At 35.4% G+C, this 26,697-nt stretch overlaps 1 protein-coding gene across 1 annotated transcript in view; it reads right to left on the reverse strand.

Annotated features, from left to right (window-relative positions):
- Positions 1 to 26,697, reverse strand: part of ERP44 (endoplasmic reticulum protein 44) — a 124,560-nt gene that overhangs the window by 54,549 nt on the left and 43,314 nt on the right. Inside the window, exons 2-6 of the mRNA XM_069105853.1 lie at positions 21,221 to 21,293; positions 17,863 to 17,902; positions 15,272 to 15,387; positions 9,277 to 9,461; positions 7,833 to 7,948 (exon numbers count right to left, since the gene is read on the reverse strand). Coding sequence (XP_068961954.1) covers positions 7,833 to 7,948; positions 9,277 to 9,461; positions 15,272 to 15,387; positions 17,863 to 17,902; positions 21,221 to 21,293 — 530 coding nt within the window. The remainder of the gene's footprint in view (positions 1 to 7,832; positions 7,949 to 9,276; positions 9,462 to 15,271; positions 15,388 to 17,862; positions 17,903 to 21,220; positions 21,294 to 26,697) is intronic.

The following is a 26,697-nucleotide window of genomic DNA, read 5'->3' on the forward strand; positions in this document are numbered from 1 at the left end:
AATCCTTTGGAAGTGTCTTAGATCATTGCATTGCTCAGAAGAGCTAAGTCTAACAAAGTCAGTGATCGCACAATGTTGCCATTATGGTATAAAATGTTCTAGTTCTGCTCACTTCACTCAGCATCAGTTCATATAAATCTTTCCAGGTTTTTCTTAAGTCTGCCTACTCACCACTTCTTATGGAACAACAGTATTCTATCTCATTCATATATCTCAACTTGTTCAGCCATTCCCCAATTTATGGGCATCCCATCAATTTCCAATTCCTGGACACCACAAAACATTTTTGTACATGTGGGTCCTTTTTCTTTTTCCATGATATCATAGGATACAGACCTAGTAGTGGTATTTCTGGATCAAAGGGTATGTGCAGTTTTACAGCCCTTTGTGCATAGTTCCAAATTGTTTTCCAGAATGGTTAGATCAGTACACAGCTCCACAAACTATGCATTAGTGTTCCAATTTTCCCACATCTTCCCCAACATTTATCATTTTCCTTTTCTGTCATATTAGCTAACCTGATAGGTGTGATGTGGTCCTTAAGAGTTATTTTAATGTGCATTCCTCTAATCAATAATGATTTAGAGCATTTTTTTTCATATGACTAGAGACAGCTTTAATTTCTTCTTCTGAAAGCTGCCTGTTTATATTCTTTGCTTATCAATTGGGGAATGACTTGTATTCTTAAAGATTTGATTCAGTTCTCTATATATTTTAGAAATGAGTTCTTTATCAGAGATGCTGGCTGAAAAACTGTTTCCCATGTTTCTGTTTTCCTCCTAATCTTGGTTGCACTGGCTTTATTTGTGCAAAATCTTTTTGATTTAATGTAATCAAAATTATCCATTTTGCATTTTATAATGTTCTCTATGTCTTGTTTGGTCATAAACTCCTCCTTCTCCTTAGATCTGACAGGTAAACAATTCCTTGTTCTACTAATTTGTTTATAGTTTCATTCTCTATATCTAAATTGTGCACTCATTTTGAACTTATCTTGAGTATATGCTGTAAGGTGTTAGTCTATGCCTAGTTTCTGCCATATAATTTTTTCTAGTTTCCCCAGCAGTTTTTGTCAAATATTGAGCTCTCATCCCAGAAGCTGGAGTCTTTGGGTTTATCAAATAGCAGATTAATGTAATCATTGATTACTACGTCTTGTGTACCTAACCTATTCCACTGATCCACCACTCTATTTCTTAGCTAGTACCAAGTAGTTTTGATGATTACTATTTTACAGTTTTAGATCTGGTATAGCTAGATCACCTTCCCATGCATTTTTTTTTCCATTAATTCCCTTGATATTTTAGACCTTTTGTTCTTCCAGATTAATTTTGTTATTTTTTCTAGCTCTATAAAATAATTTTCTGGTAGTTTGATTGGTATGGCACTGAATACATAAATTAATTAAGGTACAATTGTCATTTTTATTTTATTAGCCCAGACTACCCATGAGCAACTTATATTTTTCCAATTATTGAGATCTGACCTTATTTGCGTGAAAAGTGTTTTATAACTATGTTCATATAGTTCCTGGGTTTGTTTTGGCAGGTAGACTCCCAAATATTTTATACTCTCTACAGTTATTTTAAATGGAATTTCTCTATCTCTTGCTGCTGGGCTTTGTTAGTAACATATAGAAATATTAATGATTTACGTGGGTTTATTTTATATCCTGCAACTTTGCTAAAGTTATTAATTATTTCAAGTAGTTTTTTTAGTTGATTCTTTAGGATTCTCTATGTATACCATCATATCATCTGCAAAGAATGATAGTTGTTTCCTCATTGCCTATTCTAATTACTTTAATTTCTTTTTCTTCTTTTATAGATAAAGCTAACATTTCTAGTATAATGTTGAATAACAGTGGTGATGATGGGCATCCTTGTTTCAACCCTGATCTTACTGGAAATGCTTCTAGCTTATCCTCATTATATTCAATGCTTGCTGATGTTTTAGATAGATGCTACTTATCATTTTAAGGAAAACTCCTTTGATTCCTATGCTCTTCAGTGGTTTTATTAAAATTTTATTTATTTATTTTTAGTTTTCAACATTCATTTCCACAAGATTTTGAGTTAAAAATTTTTCTCCCCATCTTTCCCCTAACCCCCACCCCAAAATGGCTAGCCTACTAAATACCCCTTTCCCCAATCTGTTCTCTCTTATTTCCTCCCCATTCCTCCCCCTAACTTTCTAGTAAGGTAAGATGGATTTCTATACCCCAGTGCCTATATATCTTATTTCCCAGTTGCATGTTAAAAAAAAAATTTTTTTAAAACATTAGTTTTGAAAACTTTGAGTTCCAGATTCTTCCCTCCTCACCCACCCCCACTGTGAAGATAAGCAATTCAATAGAGGTTATACATGTATAGTTACACAAAACATTTCCATAGTTGTCATGTTGTGAAAGACTAACTATATTTCCCTCCATCCTATCCCAACCCTCACTTATTCGATTTTCTCCTTTGACCCTGTTCCTTTTCAAAAGTATTTGCTTCTAACTACCTCTCCCTCAATTTGCCCTCCCTTCTATCATCCCCCCTCTTATCCCCTTCCCCCCTATTTTCCTAAAGGGTAAGATACCCAATTGAGTGTGTATGTTATTCCCTCCTTAAGCCAAATTCAATGAGAGTAAGGTTGTCCCATTCTCTTTTACCTTCCTGCTCTTCCCCTCCATTGTAACAGTTTTTCTCTTGCCTCTTTTATATGATAATCTACCCTAATCTATCTCGCCCTTTCTCCTTCTCCCAATATATTCCTCTCTCACCTCTTAATTTTATTTTTTTAGATATCATCCCTTCATATTCAACTCATCCTGTGCCCTCTATGTATACACATATATATATGCACATACTCAAATACATATTTATACGCACCTACACCCTCCTATATATACATTTATATGTATTCATACATATATACATTTATACATATATATTCCCTTCAACTGTCCTCATACTGAGAAAAGTCTTATGAGTTACAATTATCTTTTTTCCATATAGGAATGTAAATAGTTCAACTTTATTAAGTTCCTTATGATTTCTTTTCCCTGTTTACCTTCCCATGCTTCTCTTGCTTCTTGTATTTGAAAGTCAAATTTTCTTTTCTGGTCTTTTCATCAAGAATACTTGAAAATCCTTTATTTCATTGAATAGCCATATCTTCCCCTGAAGCATTATACTCAGTTTTGCTGGGTAGGTGATTCTAGGTTTTAATCCTAGCTCCTTTCACCTCTGGAATATCATATTCTAAGCCCTTAAATCCTTAATGTAGAAGCTGCTAGGTCTTGTGTTATCCTGATTGTGTTTCCACAATACTCAAACTGTTTCTTCCTGACTGCTTGCAGTATTTTCTCCTTGACCTGGGAACTCTGGAATTTGGCTATAATATTCCTTGGAGTTTTATTTTTGGGATCTTTTTCAAGAGATGATCGGTGAATTCTTTCAATTTCTATTTTGTCTTCTGGTTCTAGAATATCAGGGCAATTTTGCTTGATAATTTCTTGAAAGATGGTGTCTAGGCTCTTTTTTTGATCATGGCTTTCAGGTAGCCCAATAATTTTAAAATGATCTCTCCTGGATCTATTTTCCAAGTCAGTGGTTTTTCCAGTGAGATATTTCACATTGCCTTCTAATTTTTCATTTGTTTGGATCTGTTTTATCTTAATTTCTCATAAAGTCATTAGCTTCCATTAACTCCAGTCTAATTTTGAAGGAATTATGCTTTTCAGTGAGTTTTTGAAATTCCTTTTCCATCTGTCCAATTCAGCTTTTTAAGGCATTCTTCTCATTGGCTTTTTGGACCTCTTTTGCCATTTGAGTGAGTCTATTTTTTAAGGCATTATTTTCTTCAGTATTTTTTGGGGTCTCCTTTAGCAGGCTGTTGACTTGCTTTTCATGATTTTCTTGCATCATTCTCATTTCTCTTCCCAATTTTTCATCTGCTTCTCTTAGCTGATTTTCAAAATCCATCTTGAGCTCCTCCATGGCCTGTGACCAGTTCATATTTTTCTTGGAGGCTTTGGATGCAAGAGTTTTGTTGTCTTCTTCTGGTTCTATGTTTTGATTGTCTTTGTCACCAAAAAATGATTCTATAGTCTGATTTAACTTCCTCTGTTTGTTCATTTTCCCAGCCAATTGCTTGACTTTTGAGCTCTTTGCCACAATAGAACTCTGCTTTCAGAGTGGAGAGTGCTGTGTCCCAAATTACTGGGGTTTTGTGCAACTGTTGTCAGAGCTTCTTCTAGGCACAAGCCCCAGAACTGTGAGGACTGCCTCTCCACAGCCTCGACAAGCTCTGCCATGCTAGCACTCCTCACCCCAGGACCGCCACCCAAGACCAACATACAGATCTAAGCAGGTCAAAGCAAGAGCAATTACCCTCTGAATGGTCACTTGGTCCCCCTGGGATCTGCAGGCCAGGAGCTACTGAGGCAGCCATGAGGCAGCGGCTGCAGCTGCTGTGCCACCACTGCTTCTCACCCCAGCTGCAGGGGTCATATTCTTCTGTCCACCCCTGTTCCAACAGAGTTCCACACTGACCTTTTACTTTGTCTTTGGCATTTGTGGGTTGAGAAGTCTGGAAACTGCCACAGCTGCTGGTGCTTCACTCTCCTGAAGTCTGCTCTGGCTGCTGCTGGTGAGGGCTGCCCTGGGGCCAAAACCATGGCTCACGTGGGGTTGGGTTGGGCTCCCAGCTTGGTGCGATAGAACCTTCCTGCTGGCCTGCCTTCAGCAGGAGATTTATTTCTCTCTGTCACTTTGTGGGTTCTATAGCTGTAAAATTTGTTTAGAGTCATTTTTTATATGTATTGGTGGAGGTGGAAGCCAAAGTTGTGGGGAAGTCCTGTGTCTACTTCGTCATCTTGCCTCTCCGGTGTTTTTAACAGGAATGGGTGTTGTATTTTGTCAAAAGTTTTTTTCTGCATGTACTGAAATAATCATATGATTTCTGTTCATTTTGTTATTGATATTGGTCAATTATACAGACAGTTTTCCTAATACTGAACCAGTACTACATTCCTGGTATAAACCTGGTCATAGTGTTATGATAAATTGCTACAATCTCTTAGCTAATATTTTATTTAAATTTTCTGAATCTATATTCATTAGGGAAATTGGTCTATAATTTTCCTTCTCTGTTTTGGCTCTTCCTAGGTTACGTATCAGCATATTTGTATCATAAAAAGAACTTGGCAGGACTCCACCTATTTTTCCAAATAATTCACATGGTATTGGAATTAATTGTTCTTTAAATGTTTGGTAGAATTCACTTATAAAGCCATCTGGCTCTGGAGATTTTTTTCTTAGGGAGTTTATTGGATTGATTTCTTTTTCTAAAAGGGGGTTAAGAATTTTATTTACTCTTTTGTTAATCTTGGCAATTTACATTACTGTAAATATTCATTTCACTTAGGTTGTCAGATTTCTTGCACAGAGTTGTGCAAAATTCCTCCTAATTATTGCTTTAATTTCCTCTTCATTGGTAGTAAATTCACCCTTTTCATTTTTGATACTGGTAATTTGGTTTTCTTCTATCTCTTTTTTAATTAAATTAATCAAAGATTTATCTATTTTATTGTTTTTCCCCCATAAAACCAGCTCTTATTTTATTAGTTCAATAGTTTTTTTAACTTCAATTTTATTAATCTCTCCTTTGATTTTCAGAATTTCTAATCTGGTATTTAATTGGAGATTTTTAATTTGTTCTTTTTCTATCTTTTTTAGGTGCATGCCCAATTCATTGATCTCTTCTTTCTCTGTTTCATTCATGTAGCATCTAGAGATATAAAATTTCCCCTAAGAATCATTTTGGCTACACCCAATAAGTTTTGGTATGTTGTCTCATTGTTGTCATTCTCTTGGGCAAAGTTATTGATTGCATCTATGATTTGGTATTTGACTCACTCATTTTTTAGGATTAGATTATTTAGTTTCCAATTAATTTAAAGTCTATCTTTTGATGGTTCTTTATAACATGTAATTTTTATTGCATCATGATCTGAAAAGGATATATTTAATAGTTGGGGTTTTTTTTTTTCGCTTTTTGGAGGGCAATTGGGGTAAAGTGACTTGCCCAAAGTCACATGGCTAGTTTTTGTGTTAAGTGTTTGGGGCTGAATTTGAACTCAGGTCCTCCTGACTCCAGGGCCAGTGCTCTATTCACTGTGCCATGTAGCCACTCCTGTATTTAATATTTGTGTTATATGACTTTAGAATTTGGGGTCTGTTTATCATCAAAAGATCATAGGATCATAGATTTAGCATTAGACGGGAGCTTAGAAGGTATCTAGTTGAATACTATTGTTTTAAAGAATTTTTACAAATTTTCTCAGCTACTGCCTGTGATGGGCCAACTCTAACTGAGATTACCTAAAGGACTTTACAAGAATCTTTATTGCTAGGAGTTCAGTGTATAAGATCAGATCACCAAATACTGGGAATGCAAGAACAAAAACAAGGAGTTTAAGATCTATTACCCAGGTGTTAAGTAGGGCAAGGTAGACAAATGCTTTGTTAGAAAAAGAAGGGACTAGGACTAAGAGGTATAAGTTTGAGAAATCTTAAGAAAAGGTCAGATTATCTTGCTGGATCAGGATGGGGTAGAGGAGAGAACACAGAAAGGAAACAAGGGAGGCAAAGGGTTGGGAAGAATGGAATTGTAGTAAACATGTTCAGTTGAGACCTGAAAGTAAGGCGAGGCTGAGCAAAGATCATAGATTTCTCCCCAAAGAGGAAGGTGGATTAGAACTTTCTCATTGTGCATCTCCTTAAAACAGTATAAACCAGGCCTTTTTAGATGGTGTTGCCCTGGAGGTAATCTTTGTTTGTTATATTGGAGGGAGAAGGTCTGGTTAAGTAAGGTAGCAAGGATAGAAAGCCCTGACTAATCAGACAGTACAAATATAGCTGACCAGCTCCCAGGTATGGCTAATGTTTTGTGCCACACTCTTTTCTGTCCATGAGTTAACTGTATCTCTAGAGGAAACTGGAGTTTAGGATGGCCTAGACTTCAAATTCTTTCATATCTTGCAACAGTATGCAAGGTTGTATCAGGTCTTATGGAAAACCATGATAATAAGTTTTAACAGTACAAAGGAGAGAGTGGTGATATACATGTTGGATCTTCAGGGTTACGGGGGCTGAATCTTGGTGATGATTATTGACAATAGCAATAATAAAATCAAAACTATGCAGCAGTTTAGCAATCCTTGTAATCATGCTGTCTAGTAATGTATTAACTTCACACTAGAGAGCATGCCCTTTAATACAGTAGCATAGTCAACAGTATTGAGAATTTCAACTGTCAATTATTTGTCAGTTTGTCCTCTATCTGTCTGGTTTGCTACCCTGGTTCCTTTGTCTTAGCAACTTCTAGCTGAGCTCTCTGGCTTTAAGTTGCTCCCATCATGGAGCTGCTGTGTACTCCTCTAACTGTAAGGCTTTAATTTTTAACTTTTCCAGTCTGAGGGGTGCCTATTATCCCTTTCTCTGGACATTACCTTGCCTTACCCATTAAGGACTTCTAGTATCCACCCTCAATTTTTCCATCACTGTGGGACCCCAGTTACCCTCTGATCCCATCCCTCTAAGACCTTAGTTAGGCAGGATACTTAGATGCACTCTTGGCATTACCTAAAAGCAATAAAGGTCCAAGTCACTGTGGGGCTCCAGGAAAAAGCAACTATGTTACATATACATAATAATGCCCTTCAACAGTGGTTAAAATTAATAGTAAGTCATATTACAAAGTCCCAGAGAAAGATGGGAGCTATGAAGTCATTTGAGCAAAAAAAAAAAAAAATAATATAATACCAACATTAATCAACTTACCCAAATGCAGAAAAGAAGACACAATCATCATGCAAAATATTTGCTACTCTTTCAAAGGTTCTATAGTTGTCTGAGTCCTTTTGTTCAAAATATCCAATGATTGTTCTTTTACTGCGCTGCAAATATAAAACAAAGCATGCACATAATGATCTTTACATATGATGTTCTCCACCCTATCCCATACTGTATTAACATGACACTATATATTCCTTCTTCAGGTATCTAAAGAGCTATAGCTGTTACTCATGTTTCCAAATATAAATTCAGCTCCAAACACTTAACACTCATAATATGAAAAAATGCTTGGTTAAAGACAATCAGCAAATCATTAAAATTTATTTTCAGCATTTTATTTTGAAAGGCCAAAAAGTAATTTTTAATGTTTAATTAGCAAGTCTTTTTTTGCATTTAAAATTTAAACTATATTAAAAAATAAAACTTTGCATTTTAATATATAAAACCCAATTTATTGAGCAGAACTACACAAATTTAACATTTATGATGATCTAAAAAAGGGTGGGTTGACTACAAGCTCATGTAATAAGTACTTAAACACTTATCTACTGACCCTGGCACAATTTATGGTGGAAAAAAATGAATTTGAAGGTAAATTGGGGCAAAGAGGGGAAAATATTCAAAATATTTAAAAGGATAAATTGCTTTCAAGTACCATTTCAAATAAATACTTACATGAAAATAAGTGATAAAAAATTATTACAAGTTACTCTCATTAAAGCAAATTCATAAAATAACTATATAAGATACAAATAAAAATAACTTCTCCTAGGACCATTGACTTGAGAGCAAAAAGCAGTCTTAGAGCATAGAGGACCCAGTTCCCTTTGTTTTGTTTTGTTTTTTACAAATAAAGAAACTTCAGAAAATTTAATAAGTGACTTTGCCAAAGTCATACAGGTAGCAAGTAGTAGAGTCAAGATGTAAACACAAGATTTTAGACTTAGATTCTTAGATGCTTTTTCTATACCATCTCTTTGATTAACCTAGCTTGAGTCATATGCATGGGGGAAAAAATCTGAACTTCTTTTAATAGACTTATACCTTCCTCCCCACTCCCCTCAATAAACTCAAATAAGTCAGATTTAAATGTACTCTGTACATTCTAATCAACGATTTTTCATTCGGCAAAATGATAGCCTCTATTTCAAAATGTAATTCAAGAAGTCAAATCAGTACAGATAAAATTCTATTATAATAAATTTAATCCTATAACAAGCTTTAAGAGCAGTCACTTTTGATTTGTTGAAGTGAATAAAAAGTGAATTGTTGAAATGTTGAAGTGAATTTTTAAAAAAGAAGATATTGACTAAAGAACTGTAATTTGTTTGGGGTTTTGGTTTTTTGTTGTTGTTGTTATAAGATTTCTATTGTAATGAAGTTTTTTTTTACAAGATAGATACTGAACAAAGTTGCTTCAGGAACTTACATCAAGAAATTTGATTTCTTCCAAGTCATGAACTTCTTGAATAGGGTCACTTTTTTGTTGCCTGATGTAATCCGCTATTGCTGTCACTGATCTCTGACCCCTGTATTCTCTCTTCATCATCATACCATTCCGGAACAGTTTTAGGGTAGGATATTTGCTTATCCTATATCTTTGGGCTATTTCAGCTAAGAAAATAGAAAAGTTAAAAAAAAACTGCTTCAGTCATATTAAGAGAATAGGTATGTTAAGCCTTTGTCTTATCAAAATTCAAGTCAATTAACATTTATTCAGTGTCTACTGTGTGTATAACACAGTGTAAGTACAAAGTTTAGAGAAAACTCAAGTCCTGCCTTCAGTGTGCTAACAATCTGATAGGAAAGAAGGAAATAAATACTTATTAAGTGACTACTTGAATGCCACATACTGTGCTAAGAACTTGACAAAATATTACCTCATTTGATCCTCACAACAACTTTGCAAAGTAGGTGCCATTATTATCCCCATTTTATAATTGAGAAAAACTGAGGCAAACAGAGGTTAAATGATTTGACCAGGTTCATAACAGCTAGCAAGTATCTAAGACCAAAGCTGAACTCAGATCTTCCTGACTCTAGGTCCAACACTCTAATAGATCTTGCAAGGGATATAAAAACAAATAAAATTTTACTTTCCCCAAGGCACTTCTAACGTGGTAGAGAAGAAAGACCTACACACAAAGAATTGTTTAAAAGGAGAAGAAAAGGAAGCACGAAAGGAACATTAGAATCTGCAGGGATCATGAAAGGCTTCTTAGAGAAGAAGGCATTTGAACTGATCCTTTAAAAGAAAGATTTCAATAGCAGGGATGGAAGAGTGAGCAGGAATAAAGAAAAGCAAGTTGAGAAGGAAGAATGGATAGAGTCTGCTTTTCAACATTTTACTTTTCTCTTTGTTTCATAGTTATGTGTATTCTTTATTACAATCTTCAAACGCATAGATCCCTTCTTCTAAATTTCATTGGTAGCTAAGCAGATCCAGATCACAACTGTAACTAAAAAACATGTAAGGGTTCCCTATTAAGAAGGAAGAGTGAGAATCCCTTTCATCAAACATCAGGAGTCACCCCAGGCAATAACATAAAATTAATTACTTTTATTATATAAAAACACTTTCTGGCAGAAGGAAATATCTTCCCTTCATGGGTCCCCCTTCCATATAAACCTACTAGCTGGTTCTCTCTTTAAATGTAACCACTCATTGACAAAAAAGTGGAGAAAGATTTTTTCCCCCTAAAGGGAAAAGCCTTTGACTCTTTTTCCCACCATCTCAAGCTTTTCTGAAGGTAACTCTATTTGATCTCACTTTAACCCTTGCAGTACAATACACAGTTTAGGGAAAGAGTTAAATGATATGCTAGCCTAAGGGAATTTTTGTCTACCAACTAGTTAAAGTCTCCTCTATATAAAATATCAATCTGATCAAATACCTCTCTTCAGATTTAAAATCTATAATTTCAGGGTAGCCACCATTAACATAAAATGGCTAAGTGCAGATAGTTCAGACCTTACAGGGATTTCACAGGACTTGGTCAATTATAGTTGCCTTATTACTTAAAGCAGAAACATTTGCAACAGGCAGTATGCACACAAACTGCTAACTGTATGGTTTTTGATGTGTTCCACAAAAACTCCGGGACTCTACCTAGATTCCTCCAATGGCCTCCTTCCCCTGTCCAGTATAACCATATAATTCTAGTATAAGGAATTCATAGGAGGACAAGTGTTAGAGAAGTAACTGAGAGTTGAATGGACTTTTCTCTCCAATGTCACCAACAGAAGAGTCAGGGTTTGAACTCAACTTCTCTGACTAATCCCAGGGCTATTCCCGATCTATCAGACTAATTCACCCTTGGACTTGACTTCAGTAAGAAGAGGAGCCCTGAAGTTTTCTTTGAATATAAATCAATGCAACTCGAGCTTCTATAAAACCAATGAAGTATTTAATACCTCTTGCTCCACAGTGTTCTGCTAACATAAGTTTCTAGGGAAGATCTGAGGAGCAAGAAATAGAGGTACAGTGGGAACACCAGACTAGCTCTGCTACTTACTCACTGCAGGACCTCCACCTCCCTGCGGCTCTCTGACCTTTAAAAAAAAAGCACCACTGGGATAATACTTGCATCACCTACCTCACCAAGCTGATGTTCACAATAAATTCTAAAGCACTATGTTCAATCATGAATTTTTGATCCATTAAGGGTTGTTAGCCTCAAGAGCATAAACTTTAAAAATACATACTTTGATTTAACTATGTTTCAATGTAATTGATCTCCTTTATAATGTTATGTATTTTATTAATTTAAAAAACATCATTCTGAGAAAGGGAGTCCACTAAACAAAAAAAAATGAAGAACCCCTGATCTAGTTCACCCCCCTCACCTAGCATATGAGAACACCGAGGTCAGAAGAAAGTAAATGATTAGCCCAAGATCATTAGGCCACTAAGTAACCACCTAAGAATTTGAAATAAGTTTTCAAAAGTGGAAGGGAAGAAAGATATGGTGTGGTAGCCAAGGACAGAAGGATCAAAGCAAAGATTTTTAAAATGTAGCACAAATAATAGTTATTCACAATATTCCTGTCCTATTTCTTAAACTACACATATAATAGAGCTACTGCTATTATTATCATCAAAGGGATATGGATAAATACAGGAGTATTAGGGAAAAAAAGGTAGAAGTTTTTGGCAGCTGACTCTGAAGGCAAAAACGACAGGTTTGATATAGTAGGAAAAAAGAGACTAGATTAGGAGTAAGGAGTCCTAAGTGATTTGTCTGGATAGATACATTATGGAATGACTGTATGAGGAAAATGAAGACATGACTTTATGGCCATACCTCATACTCAATTCCCCCAAATCGCTGACAAACACCACTGGGCAGTTTTGCTTAAGCAATATGCTTTTTAGTGGGGTTTGTTTGGAGTGGTGCTTGTGGCAAAGAATATTGCACCAAAACATTATCTTTAAACGTAGGATAAGAAAAAAGAACACATACAGTAAATAAGTCCACTGAAAGAAAGAAGCCTTATTCTGTAAAAATGTCAAGTGACATGGCAGTCGCCCACTAGAAGGAAACCACATGGAATCTGTGACTAGGGGAGAGACCTTTGGTTTTCTTTCTATAGCAGAAACATTTTCAAGGTCAGAAATGAAATAACCAAGCAGACATCCCTAGGATGATGTTAGTCACCTATTTTACCTCTCAGAGTCTCCATTTTCCATTAGGAAAGGAGGGAGTTAAACCTGATGATCTCGAGGGAAGTTTTCACCTTTAAATTCTATGCTCTCGCGTTTCAGTTTAAAAAAAAAAGTCATTAAGTGATAAAGAACTGATAATAATACTTAAGAGACAAAAATCTAATCTCTGACAAATTACTATAAATAATTATTTGAAAAATGCTCAACCTAGCTAAGAAGAAAATATAAATTTAAACAATCATAGACTCTTAGAGTTATAGATGGGATTTCAGAGGCCAGAATCTCAGAGTGAGAAGAAACTTTTTCAGTCGTGTCCAGCTCTTAGTGACCCATTTCAGGTACAAAGATACTGGAGTGGTTTAACATTTTCTTCTCCAGCTCATTTTACACATGAGGAAACTTAAGCAAACAGGGTTAAAGGACTTGCCCAGGGTCACAAAGCATATTTGAACTCAGGAAGATGAGTCAGCCTGACTATGGGTCCAGCACTCTGTGCACTATGGCGCCACCTAGCAGCCCCTGAAGGAATCTAAGAGGCCATCTAACCTAATCTTTCTGCCTGGATGGAATAGAAACCCCTCTAAACCAATGCAGAAAAATGATAATCCATCTTCCGACAACTCTGTGAAAAAGAATACACTACCTCTGGAGGAATCTAAGTCTACTTTTGACAGATCTAATTCTTAGGAAATGCTTCATTACACTGAGCTTCTGACAATAGCATCCATAAGCACTGCTCCTGTCTTAGAACTAAAGAAGTTTCTGACCATTGTTTTATAGGCAAATAGTTGAAAAATATAATTTTTAAAAATATCACCACAAATACATGAAAACATCTTGTCCTAAAGGGTGGTATGGTAAGTATTCACCTTGCACACTGCCTGGACCACCCTTCATCCTAACTGGAAGAATACAGGATCACTAGCACCCCTGCTACAGGTGGCTCTGTCATTCTGGATTCACGCAAAAGCAACTCCAAAACCAGCAACAGAGCTAGAGATGATCAAAAGGGATGGAGAAAACATCAACCAACTCATCAGTTACCATAGCATCCATTTTTTTTAAACAAATTTCTCATAGCTGGGGGGAAAAGCAAGTTAGCAAGCATTTCTTAAGCTCCTACTATGTGCCAGGCATGGTGCTAAGCCCTGGGGCTTATTTTCTAAAGAAAATATATTAGGTGTCACTTCCATCAACAGAAGTTATGACTAGAAACTTGAAGTTATAAGTCTCTAATGGAAGAAATGTCATCTATACAAGACTTAGCAGATGCATAACACAAACCTCAAAACAAGAAACCCTGGCAATTGTGGACACTGATGTCAGCATTCTTTAAGAACAACTGTACCTCTCCAACATACAACAGAGGATTTTTGATTGTCTAGAAGGAGACTTTTTTCCTAGGAACTCTAGGTATGAAAATATGATTTCTGATTTTATAACACAAAGTTTATTGATATGTACACTAGTACCCAGAGATAACCCACAAACTCCAAAACTAAGAGTTTGTGGTCCATCTGCCCTCATAAAGTCTTTGAGGTGAAGATGTGAGGTGAGATGGAGAGCCCTGTCTGTACTTCCATGAACTATCTCTGCTAGAGGCTCTATCTTTGTGCTTAACTATTTAGATTAGGAATGAGTTACTAGCTTGTGTGAGGGAGAATGCTGAATAGAAAGTTTGAGAAATTCTGTAAGTCTAGTATTTTTATTTCTAATCCTTTCCACAAATGAGTAGAGAACAGAGAAAAAAGAAGAAAAGGAGAGTGGGAGGCATCAACAAGCAGTGAGGTAGACACTGAACTCCTAGGAATGAGCTCTAATATGAAGGCACGACTTCCATCAATGATGCTTACTTCTTAGCCAGATGGCTGTGGAAGCTGACAGGAATGCTCTTATGCACTGGAACATGACCCACGTCAAGAAGGGTGTTCAGTGGTAATATATGTGCTCAACTGATAACAGTAATCAGACAATTGAGCTTCTAAAGACATTTATAAAGCGCCACAGTGATTAATAATCCATTAAATCAAATCAAATAACTAATGACTCTGATTTTTAAAAAAAAATTTAAATAACTATAACAGATGAGGCAGCTAGGGAATCATGGGGAGAGAGCTGGACTTGATGTCAGAAGATGCTGATTCCAGTCCTGCCTGTGACAAACCCTGGTCACATAATTCACTTAGCCTTTCAGTGCCCTCAGAGAACTCTCCAAAAGGATCAAGTTTCTGAGCAGGAGCTGATCTGCATCTAGTGGAGGGTTTTTCCTCACTGGGAGTTGCCTATACAGATCAAATCACAGATCTTTCCAAAATAAGCAAACAAAAAAAAAATCTCTATTGTGGTCAATCTTTAAGATGTTTCTAAAGACACCAGAAGTCTGATCATTATTCATACCCAGCTTAAAATCTATTTTTAAATATGAATACATTTTAGTATTACTGCTCTAATTAAAACCTTGCTATTTCAGATTTGCAACCAGTTCTCCCTCTTCCTCATCCAATATATATATATATATATATATATATATATATATATATATAAATAAAACTAATCCAACTGTATCACAATTTAATACTTCACAAAGATAAAAGTAAGGCTTGAGGTAATAATTTCTCAAGATTAAACATTAACAATAACCATCATCTTGGAAAAGGTCACAAAATTCTTTCTGGTACACCACTTCAAACAAGCTGTAACAAAGCATTTAAAATGAATAAGATGATCCCTGCCACTAACAATATCAATGAGTACTTACAGTGCTGATCACAATCTACTCGGGCAAATACTACTTGATTCTTATTTGGATATTCTTCCTTAATGACATTGGAGGCTTCCTCAAAGATTGGGTGCAACATCTGGCTGAATCGACACCTATTCACAGTGAAGATACAAATTAAAATGGAAAAACAAAGTATTCAGATTTTATTATAGTTACTAATACTCACTGTGAGTTTATTCATGTTGAAAATAATATACTATTAATTTATTTACAATGTGATAGTTTTCAAATAAAGTAAAACCACTGGTATTTTTCAAAAGGAATTAAAAGACTAAAGTATATAAGAATGAGGATTTAGATTGTTTTTTTCTTTTTTTTTTTTTTGGAGGGGGAAGGCAGGGCAATTGGGGTTAAGTGACTTGTCCAGGGTCGCATGACTACTAAGTGTTAAGTGTCTGAGGCCGGATTTGAACTCAGGTCCTCCTGACTCCAGGGCCAGTGCTCTGTTCACTGAGCCACCTAGCCGCCCCTAGATTGTTTTTCTTACAGAATGAATATATACCTAAAGATCTTTTAGAGTTGCACTGAAAGAGAAGTCTGGTTGATACTCTTGTGATGGGACATTCAGTATTACCTATAAAACTGAAACTAAGGCTTTTAGGAAAGTGCTTGGTTATCACTGTGATACTAAGATTTTAATATATCTGTTCAGTTATCTTTACAATAGAAATCTGACCAGAATTATAGAAGCTAGGCATAGATTTCAAAAAAGATGAGTTCAGATTCTACCTCTAACCCTCACTAGCTGTGTGAGCCTATGCCAAGCCTCCTAACCTCTATCAGGCCCAGACATAACTCCCTAGGATTTATATAATAAGTCTAATGTGAGCAGATATGTGCACCAATATCTGCTGATACAGTGAAAGAAATTACAGATCATTCATGAATCAAATTACTATATTAGACCAACTCAAGCTTGTTGGTTTCATCTCCATACTTGTCAATTAGCACAAAAGAAAAGCAATCTATTTTAGATAGATATATTTGTATAAAAAGTGCCTACCACATATCATGAAAAAAAATGTGTGTGTGTATGTGGGTGCATGTGTGCATGTTTGTGTGTACCCAAACAAAAAGCTTTAAACTCGAAAAATACTGCAATGAGCAGTGATTCATCAACTATAATCCTTGCAATAAGAAGGGGGGGTCTCTGGGCCTTACCATCCACCCTAATGCTAATGCCCTCCAGATATTCAGGCACTGTCACTTGATCTGCCAATGCACCCACTGAACCCTTAGGCCTTACCATCCCCCCTGCTGCTGAAACCTCCAATGTGTGCTATCTCTCCCAATTAAAAGATAAAATCCCTAAAAACCAAAATTATTTACATTTTTATCTGTATCTCTAATGGTTATTAGCATAGCCCTTGGCACACAATAAGTGCCAGATAAAGGATTTTTCATTCAAGGAATGACTCACTTATTGGTCAGGGAAGGAGGCAGGGATATATTCAGAAACTGTTGTTCAGTCATTCAGTCATGTCTGACTCCTGACTCCTGATTCTGGAGCCAAACTGTCAATGGGGTTTTCTTGGCAAAGATCCTGCAGTAGCCTACCATTTACTCTCCAATAGATTAAAGCAAACAGAAGTTAAGTGATGTTCCTAGGGTCAGACAGTTAAGTGTCTGAGACCATATTTGAACTCAGGTCTTCCTGACTCTAGGCCTAGCATTCTATCCACTAAGCCACCTAGCCGTCTCATTCAGAAATTAAGACAATATAAAAATGAAAGCATCAATAAACATTTAAAACAAAGGAGTGGGAATACCAGATGATCATTAGCCCTACTACACAATTAAATTCTGTTCTATTACTCCAGGACTATGGAAGCTGGTCTGAGAACATGCTTGCCTCTGCTATGCATCTTTGCAAGCAAGTCACCTAACTTCTCTGACCTTCAGTTTCCTCATCTTTAAAATGGAGGTGTCTGTACTTCTTAGTTAACTGTAAAGGTGTGAGAAAAACACTTCATAAACTATAAGGCACACTATAGAAATTATAGTTATGATTTTCCCTTGTCTTTTAACCCTCTATACCATAAAAACTAAATCATACATAGATAAAGAATAAAGAACTCAGGGAAGATATTTTGTCACGTAATGAGGCTTTTAAAAGCAGCTAAAGCTTCCCTTGTGCTATATCTTTTAGAAATCTGAGCGTGAGAGGGTAATCCTCCCCATACATTTCCTCCTATTCTCCATTTTTCTTATTTCTTCCTCTTCTTTCTCATCACTCCTTTTCTTTATCCTCCCCCTCACCTCCCTTTCTCTCTTAAGCTGGCCAAGAGGAATCAGAATATACTTTCTATTTGCTGCTATGTTATCAAATAAAGTTTTGTGCTACTTATTAAATGAAAAGTGGAGAAGTAGAAGATATTTTTCTCCCTCCCCAAAGCAACAATTCACTAAACTGTTTTTATTGGCATGTGTTCCCTTGCCCTTTTCTTATATATAAATGGTTCTAAATTGGGGAGAAAAAAAGATTTCCCACTCTTTTGTACCAGAAAAAAATTCAATTTTGAAACATAAAAAATATTAATATTCATAAAAGCAAAACTATTACTTACCAGTCAGCATAAAAATTAACTAAAGCAACATCTGCATTGTCTGAAATAAAAAAAACACATTATACTTAAGTTATTCATATCCATATTTTTTCTATTACTATCATTTGAATTTTACCCAGAAACCCATACACAATCAGAGCCAACTTATACAGTTATTAAAGTCCCCCTTTGCTTCATAGCATTCTAATATACATTTTCTCTAGATGATTTCTTTGTTCTTGGCATCTAACAAAGGATCTGGGGAAGGCAAAGGTTCAATTTAAGATTAATCAATTTAGCTACAGGTATCAGCTTTCATAAGAGCTAGGGGAGAAATAAAACTAAGAGCTGTGAATAGGATTTGTGTATAAGCTCCATTAGTAGAGAAAATTAAGATTGGTTACATAGGCACAGTCACTTCAAAATTCTAAAAGATGGTCCATTTGATTACAATAATTTTTCTAGAACTAAGAATACCATACAGCAAATATAGTCCAATCCTCAACATTTGTGCATTTAACTTTTGTGACTTTAAGCATTCACATGATTTTATTAGTAACCTCATTTTCACTTTCACATTGGCAACCATGCACATTCACGGCTATGCACAGTAGAGAAAAAAATGCGAGGCATAATACGTGCAAGTTTGTGAAGCAGCTGGTATCTTACTATGTGCTTCACTGGTCTTGTTGATCCTATCGTTGTGAAGAGCTTCCCATGCATTTATCATACATTTACATTGTGGGTTTTTAAAACTCAAGTTTTGTTGTTGCAATTACGCCCCCACAGCAGAGTGGAAGTCTTTTGGGCTCTTACATGATATCAAGACCTCACTAGCTTTGGCACCTTCCAACAGCAGTAACTAAATCCTTGGTTTTCAGAGGGTAGCCAAGGTAGAGAGGTTTATAGCAGTATAGTACAGGGCTACTTCATTTTATTGCACTTCACTTTATCATGCTTCACAGATACTGTGATCTTTTAACAAACTGAAGATTTGTGGCAACCCTGCACTGAGCAAGTCTGTCAGCACCATTTTCCCAACAGCATGTGCTCACATAATGTCATGTCTCTGTCACATTTTGGTAATTTTCGCAGTATTTCAAACTTTTTCATTATTATTATGTCTGTTGTGTTGATCTATGATCAGTGATCTTTGATGTTACTACTACTGGGGTATCACAAACCACACCCATATAAGACAATGAATTTAATCAATAAATATTGTGTATGTTTTGAATGCTCCACTGACTGGTTATTCCTCTGTCTCTCTCCCTCTCTTCAGGCCTCACTATTTCCTGACACACAATAAAACAGATATTAAGCTAATTAATAAACCTACAATGGCCTCTAAGTATTCAAGGAAAAAGAAGAGTCAATCAATGTGGCAAACTTCTTTGCTGTTTTATATTAAAAAATTGCCATGGCGACCCCAATCTTGACCAAGTACCACTCTGACCAGCAGCCATCAACATCAAGGCAAGACCCTTCACCTGCACAAAGATTATGACTTGCCAAAGGCCCAGATAATGGTTAGCATTTTTTAATTAAGATATGTACATTGCTTTTTTTTTAAGATAATGCTATTGCACACTTAATAGACTATAGTATAAACATAACTTTTATATGCACTGAAAAACAAAAAAATTGTGTGACTCACTTTATTGTGATATTCATTTTATTGCAGTGGTCTGGAACCTAACCAGCAATATCTCCAAAGTATGCCTATTCACAGTAAAATGCCCTCATACGATCAGAAGTTAAGATTCAAGTTAAAAAATGTTTTTGATTTAAGTATTTGCTATTCAGTATTTATGGTATAGATTTAATGTATTATGAAAAACTAATATTATCTGAAATCAATGTTTTTTTTAAAACATGTTGGCACAAAAGGTCACAGAATTCTAGGGAATTACTAGTGAGAAAAAATGTTCTGCATGTTGCCAATTTTATTTCGTGCACTTCAATGGATCAACATTCACATTTTTTACTTTTGTGCTATTTTCTAGGAACATTACCCCACAAAAATTGAGGATTAGCTGTATTTCCTTTGGTCCCTGTTCATTTACCAAGAACTCTTGGTAACAAAATAATTATGACATTTGCATATCACCAAAGGAAGGGATGAGGAAAAAGTCAAACTCAATAGAAAACTTTTATCTTGCCATCAAGTAGCAAAAAGTCACTTAAATTCCAAACATCAATACAAATTAGGAAAATATCTCGTGTTTTAGACAAAAGGGATACAGGTATAATACCTCCCTCATCAACTACTATATTTAAATCACTTCTTTTGACTCCCTAATTAACTAAAGAGGGGTCTTTCAGAGCAGGACTTTGACTTGGACAAAATATATTACAATAAAAACAATATGCATGTCCCTTAACATTTGTTATAAAAAGTTGTTTATTTTAACCCATATCACTTTAACTTTTGCAATATTACTTAAGCGAATGGATATTAATACATTATTTAATAGTTATAATTACTAAAGAAACACTTAAGCAAACTCTAAATATAGCACAATTTTTCAATAAATCACCTGTTTTAATCTCAAAATTATAATTACTATCTATAAAATAATTTTCCTATTACTATTTCAAAAACATAAAACCATCTCTATACCCATCCCAAAACTCTTTTACAGTAGCTACAATCACATTATTTGCAAATATAACTGTAAAACACTAGCTACCTCAGGGCAGGCAGGTAGCACAGTGAGTAAGAGCACTGGCCCCAGTGTCAGAACAACCTGGGGATCGAATCTGGGCTCAGATACTTAACACCCACCCAGAAACCCCTGGCCATGTAACCTTGAGCAAGTTACTTAACCCCAACTGCTTAAAAAAAAAAAAAAAACCACTAGCTGCCTGGAATGTAACTCAACCAATAAGACATCAAAAAATGGACTTTACAACTTTTCATAGATAAGGTAGCTGACAACTAATCAAATTATTGGTGATTTTGTTTAAAAAGCAAACTTTGGAGTATGGTTTCAGATCATTAAGTACACAGTCCCAAATACTATAATGTCCATGTCTACTGTACTAGATATACATAATGAGAACTGAATTAATAAGCCTGAAACTGATACTAAGAATTATGATACAAACTGAGCTAATTCAGATGCTGAATTATCAAAAAAAACATAGTTGTTTAATATGTTCAATAGAGTAAGGAAGTAGCAATATATTTTTAGAAAAATTAGAAATCCCTGAAATCAAAAGTATTTTCTGGTTTCCCTTCAATTAGTAATGAAATTAAATTAATCAGAATACTGATTTCCCAAGTATTCCAATTAGAGTTTTACAGTAATTTCACACAGGCAACTCTTTATGAAATAGTAATTATACAAAGAAAATTAAGTTTCCAAGTACTTACTTAAAATTTCATCTATATTTCCACTATCAAGACTTGCTATTTCAGCTGTTAGTGGAGTAAAAATCCAAGTTATCTGAAAATGTAAAAAGTATAAAATTAACAACTAGTCTTTCAACATGAGGTAAATAAAGTAAATGTGGGGAATACTTAGAAATTTTACACCTAAACGTGATTGCATATGAAAAGACACAAATAACCAGTAATTACTGTTTTCTAAGAAATTTCACATCTAAAGTTTCATTTGGAAGGCAAAGAAAATTTAGAGATATTTGTTATAAGATTATTTCTTTGCTTTCCTTTTGTTTTTTATTTATTTATTTGTTTGGTTTTTTTTAGGGTTAGGTCTCTTTATCTCACCCAAGCTGGAACTGTGGGAACTAATCATGGGCCCAGATCCCATTCTGATCAGCACAAAGGCTTTCTGACAAAGGCTGGTTCACTTCTCCTTAGGCAACCTAGGGGCCCCCCCACCAAGGTTCACCATATTAACTGGATGTGAACACCTAACTGTCTTAGTCAAATGTAGCTCAGAACCCCCAAGCACAAGAGAACTGCCAGCTTCAACCTCCCCAGGAGCAAGAATTACAAGTGTTCAGCACTATGTCTGCACACTGCTTTTATACTATCAAATAAATACAGAACAAGTTCTGTAAGCAGTTTGGAAAACTGAGAATGGTTTACCTGCTCAAAGGAGCTAGTCTTTTCAAGATATTCACTGCCAATTCCATAGTTTATCACAATCCCAATATCTGTTATATTGAGAATACTACTTAATTTAACTACACCAAATTTCTTTATGAATAATGTCCAAGGAAATACAGGTTCTTTGTTAATTAAAGAAAACAATGTTTACTAACATTTTGCAAACTCGAATGAATTTAAAGTAAAACTTATCCTGAATTGCAAGTAAAGTTTTATTTTAGCACTATTTTAAGATAGAATCAATCTTTGCCAAAATGTGGCCTCAGAGCCACTGCCAAGTCCTCATCATACACCTGGATCATTAAATTGGGGGAGGTGAAAACAAACTGAGATGAAAGGAAGAACAAATATTAAACATAACAATAACAGAAATGCCTACAAACTGCTCAAGTAAGATAATTTACAAAGGACTATGTCCATCTTATTCATATCCTTCTGGGAAATCCTTTGTACCAGTTCAATTCCTAACTGTGTGACTATAGATGGGTAAGCCTCAACTACTAAGCCTCAGTTTCCTTATCCTATTTCACCAGTTTGTTGTAAAGAAGGTGCTTTGCAAACCCAAACCTGTTACATAATAAAATATGAACTATTATTATGAAGATATGACTGCTAAGTAAATGGTTTAGTAACATTGCTGCCTTTCTGGCTGGTAAAACAGAAAAAACACAGTTTTAGAATGAGAGGACCTAGGTTCTAATGCCAGGCTCCGATATTGACTATGTGATGTCAGGTAAGTCACAATTACTCCAGACCTCAGTTTTCTCATCTGTACAATAATGGAGTCACATTTCCTATAAGGTTATCTGCCAGTTCTAGTTCTACTATTCTATGTAACTGTGTTTTCCAAAAGATAAAATATGTAACCTGAAATCTTGGAATATGTGATTTGAATAATAATTTTTATTGCTTATAACACTTTGAGATGTAAATGGTACAATTAAACCTCAACAATTAGTAATTAATGCCCAAACTCCTTATATCCCACTTTAATAAAGCAATAACATATCTATGTAAGAATATATATTCTCCCTATGGAAAGAGACAATTGGTTGCAGATAATTACTAAACCCAAGTCTATAGTACAAAATTTTTACCAGGAAAACTGTTTAAGAACAGCTCAAATACCCAAATAGAATATCCAAATAAAATTATGAAGTGATGAGTCTGTAATTAATATTGTCATTTAAATAATCAAAGCACCATTGTTATTGAAAAATCATATGAAAAACTTCAAAATCAGACACTTAAAATTGAAAATACATCTATGGTGGAGAAGAAGTAAATAAAGAGAGCCAATCATGGCATCAAGAAGACTTGGGTGCAGGTTCCATCTCTGACATATGTGACTAGTTAACTGAGCCCTTTAGTGCCCATGAAACTGTCTAAGACAGAGGCTCCCAAACCTGTACCCCTTGGCTTTCCGTTAACCCTTTCATACCCTCTGTTCAATATGAAAGGAACTAAAATACAGAGTTTAATCAAGCATAGCAGAGATTATTTTTATACAGAAAACTTTGACACATAGCATTTTTAGCATGTTATAAAGCTGTTACATGTATCATGTTCAGTATCTTGCTTGGGGTTTGATTAAGAACAGGCCTGATTTAATTCCTGATTCACAAAGATTAACAGGATATGGAATAGGATATGGTTTTTCTAAGGGTACATCAAAAATGTTATAATTTCATTTATTAGAAATCAATTTGGACTAATTATTGTAGAGATCAGTTAGTTCAGTTTTCACTGTGCTGCCATCTCTCATATGAAATATGAATATGGAATATAAAATGGATTTCTTATACTAATCTCATTCATTTGGTTTTGGTTAGTAGGAATTATTCCTTCAATTGTATCTTTCAAGTTTTCCAGATGGACTATAATTTTTCCTCCCTTTTACTTCCCAACCTCACAGCCTCACTGTTCTCCTTTGAATCTATAATTTTTTTCCTCATTAACACTAGTACTGTTGGAATATTTCAATAGTTAATGTAGTTATTACCAAATATCCACATATTTTCCTGAGAAGTTTCTTATATCCCATATGGGTATACATAACGCAGAGTGAGAGTCCCTGCTAAAGCCTGTAAGTTGGAAAACAGCTGCTTATCTGCAATAAGACTGATATAAATAATAACTTGCACATGGAAGAATCACAAATCTAGATTCTCTCCTCCCCAAAAAGTCTATGGTAACACAAGTAATAAGCAGGTAACAAAAATCACCTTTATAAAAATAAGCCATTCTTAAGGAGGGAATAACATATGCACTCAACTGGGTATCTTACCCTACAGGAAAGTAGGGGGAAGGGGATAAGAGGGGAGGTTGATAGAAGGGAGGGCAGACTGGGGGAAAGGATAGTCAGAAGCAAACGCTTTTGAAAAGGGTCCAAGGAAAAAATAGAATAAATGGGGGATGGGAGAGGATAGAAGGAAATATAGTTAGTCTTTCACAACATGACTACTATAGAAATGTTTTGCATAACTATACACATATAACCTATATTGCATGGCTTGTCTTCCTAGTGGGGGTGGGTGAGAAGGGAAGAAGGGAGAGAATCTGGAACACAAAGTTTTAAAAACAAAGGTTAAAAAATTGTTGTTACATGCAACCAGGAAATAAGATATACAGGAAATGGGGCATAGAAATTCATCTTGTCCTACAAGTAAGGGGGAAGGGGGGAAGGGGAGGGATGAGGGCAAACTATGAGAGGGCAAACTAGGGAAGGAGTAATCAGTATGCTTGATGGAGAAAAAATTTGTAACTCAAAATCTTGTAGAAATGAGTGTTGAAAATTAAAAATAAATAAATTCTGGAAAAAAAAACAAAATAAAAAGAAGTCATTTAATGAATAAAGTTTTGATGAATAGCTTGTTTTCCTTTATAAAACACTGCCAATTAAAATTCAACACAACATTCAGTTGACAAGATTTGTTCAAAGTTGAACAAAAAATCCAATGTCCAGAAATCTTCCTACATCATGAGCTATCCATTTTTTACCATCACTATTAATATGAAGCACAAAGAAAAATGTAATTGTTTATTTAAATTGCTAACAAGCTATACTGCCCTGATGAGACAGATATCCACAGCAACCTTGGGCAAAAACAAAATTCTTCAGAAAAACATCTTTGAATATCAATGGCTTAACTCTTGTTAAAATGAGGAAACTGAGACAAACAGTGGTTAAGTGACTTGTCTGAAGTCACACAAATTTTTTATAGTCTTGATATAATTTGTTTGATTCGTACTTATGCTCATCCATGGATACTTTATTTATTTATGAACTGCTAAAAAAAAAAAAGCAACAATGTTAATTGCAACTCCTTAAATAATTTCATTCACTAATAATTTGAACTCAAGTCTTCCTGACTCCAGACCCTGTGCTCTATCCACTGAGCCACCTAGCTGCACTATCAATGATTCTAAGTATTTTATTTGGATCTTAAAGATATTTACTCAAAAGTATTTTTTAAAACAAAAATAAACTCTTTATAGTTTTTATAGAAGTTAAACGTCAATCATTGAATGAGGAGCATGATTTCCACGTGTTTCCACTTAAGACATTGTTAGATACAACCATAGTGAATATTCTATTGTTTAAGAGTTTAAGGGTAGAAAGAGCACTGGATTAGGAATCAGACAAACTCCATCTTTTCAGTCTACCACTTACAAGATAGGTATAACATGGAAAAGCTGAGATTCAGAGATGTTAAGTGACTTATCCAAGGTCACATGACTAGAAAATGGCAGGCCAACCTGTCAATCCTCAAACCACTAGTCCACTATACTATAGAAAGGTCACACCTGAATGTTCCCTGCCGATATTCTCAAAGAAGGATCAATGCTTAATTGTTCAATAAAAACTGCTATGGAGAGCTAATTCAATACAACAGAGAAATTATCCTGGACTTAACTATGTTGAAGGTTCTGTGCTAGGAAATTTAACAACAACAAAGCCACAGTTCTTATTTATAGAAGTAATTTACACAATTTTGGGGAGGCGGAGAAATGGTAGTGTTTGGACCAAAAAAAACAAAGCACATAAATAACTATAGCACAAGGTAGATCACAGAGGAAAACAGAACAGTAGTTATCAATAATACATTTTGCAACATCTCTCAAATATACCCCCTCTTTTCTCCTCTGATACTGCCACCATTCTGATGCAGACCTTCATTATGTCTAGACCATTGCCTGCTGGTGGGGCAGCCTGACCCCAGTCTCCCACGACCCCAAATCACCCTCCATTCAGTCACCAAAATGATTTTCCTAAAGCAAAGGCCCAACCATGTGACCCCACTACTCAATAAACTCCAGTAGCTCACCAGTGCCACCAAGCTCAAATATAAAATCCTGTTTGGCATTCAAGATCTTCCAGAACCTAGCCACATCCCACCTTTCTAGTTTTCTCACACCTTGTTTCTCACCATGTACTCTTTGATCCAATGACACTGGTATTCTGGCTATTTGACAAAAAAGATACTCCATCCTGGGCACTGGGCATTTTCTCTGGCTGTAACAGCCAGATCCTGGAATGCTCTCCCTCTTCATTTCCATCTACCACCTTCCCAAGCTTCCTTTAAGTACCAACTAAAATCCCATTTCCTATAGAAAGCCTTTCCCAATCCTCTTAATTCTAGCGTCTTCCCTCTCTGATTACTATTCATCCTGTATATTGCTTGTCTGTACATATTTGCTTGTTGTTACTGGCCTGGGATTCATGACACCTGAGTCCTAGTCCCAGCCTCAATACTGCAGAGCCATCTGACAAC

The sequence above is a fragment of the Petaurus breviceps genome, unplaced genomic scaffold, assembly GCF_028583685.1.
Source record: "Petaurus breviceps papuanus isolate PSGF00001 unplaced genomic scaffold, PetGlider_PUasm1.0 138, whole genome shotgun sequence".
In the NCBI taxonomy this organism is placed as follows: Eukaryota; Metazoa; Chordata; class Mammalia; order Diprotodontia; family Petauridae; genus Petaurus; species Petaurus breviceps.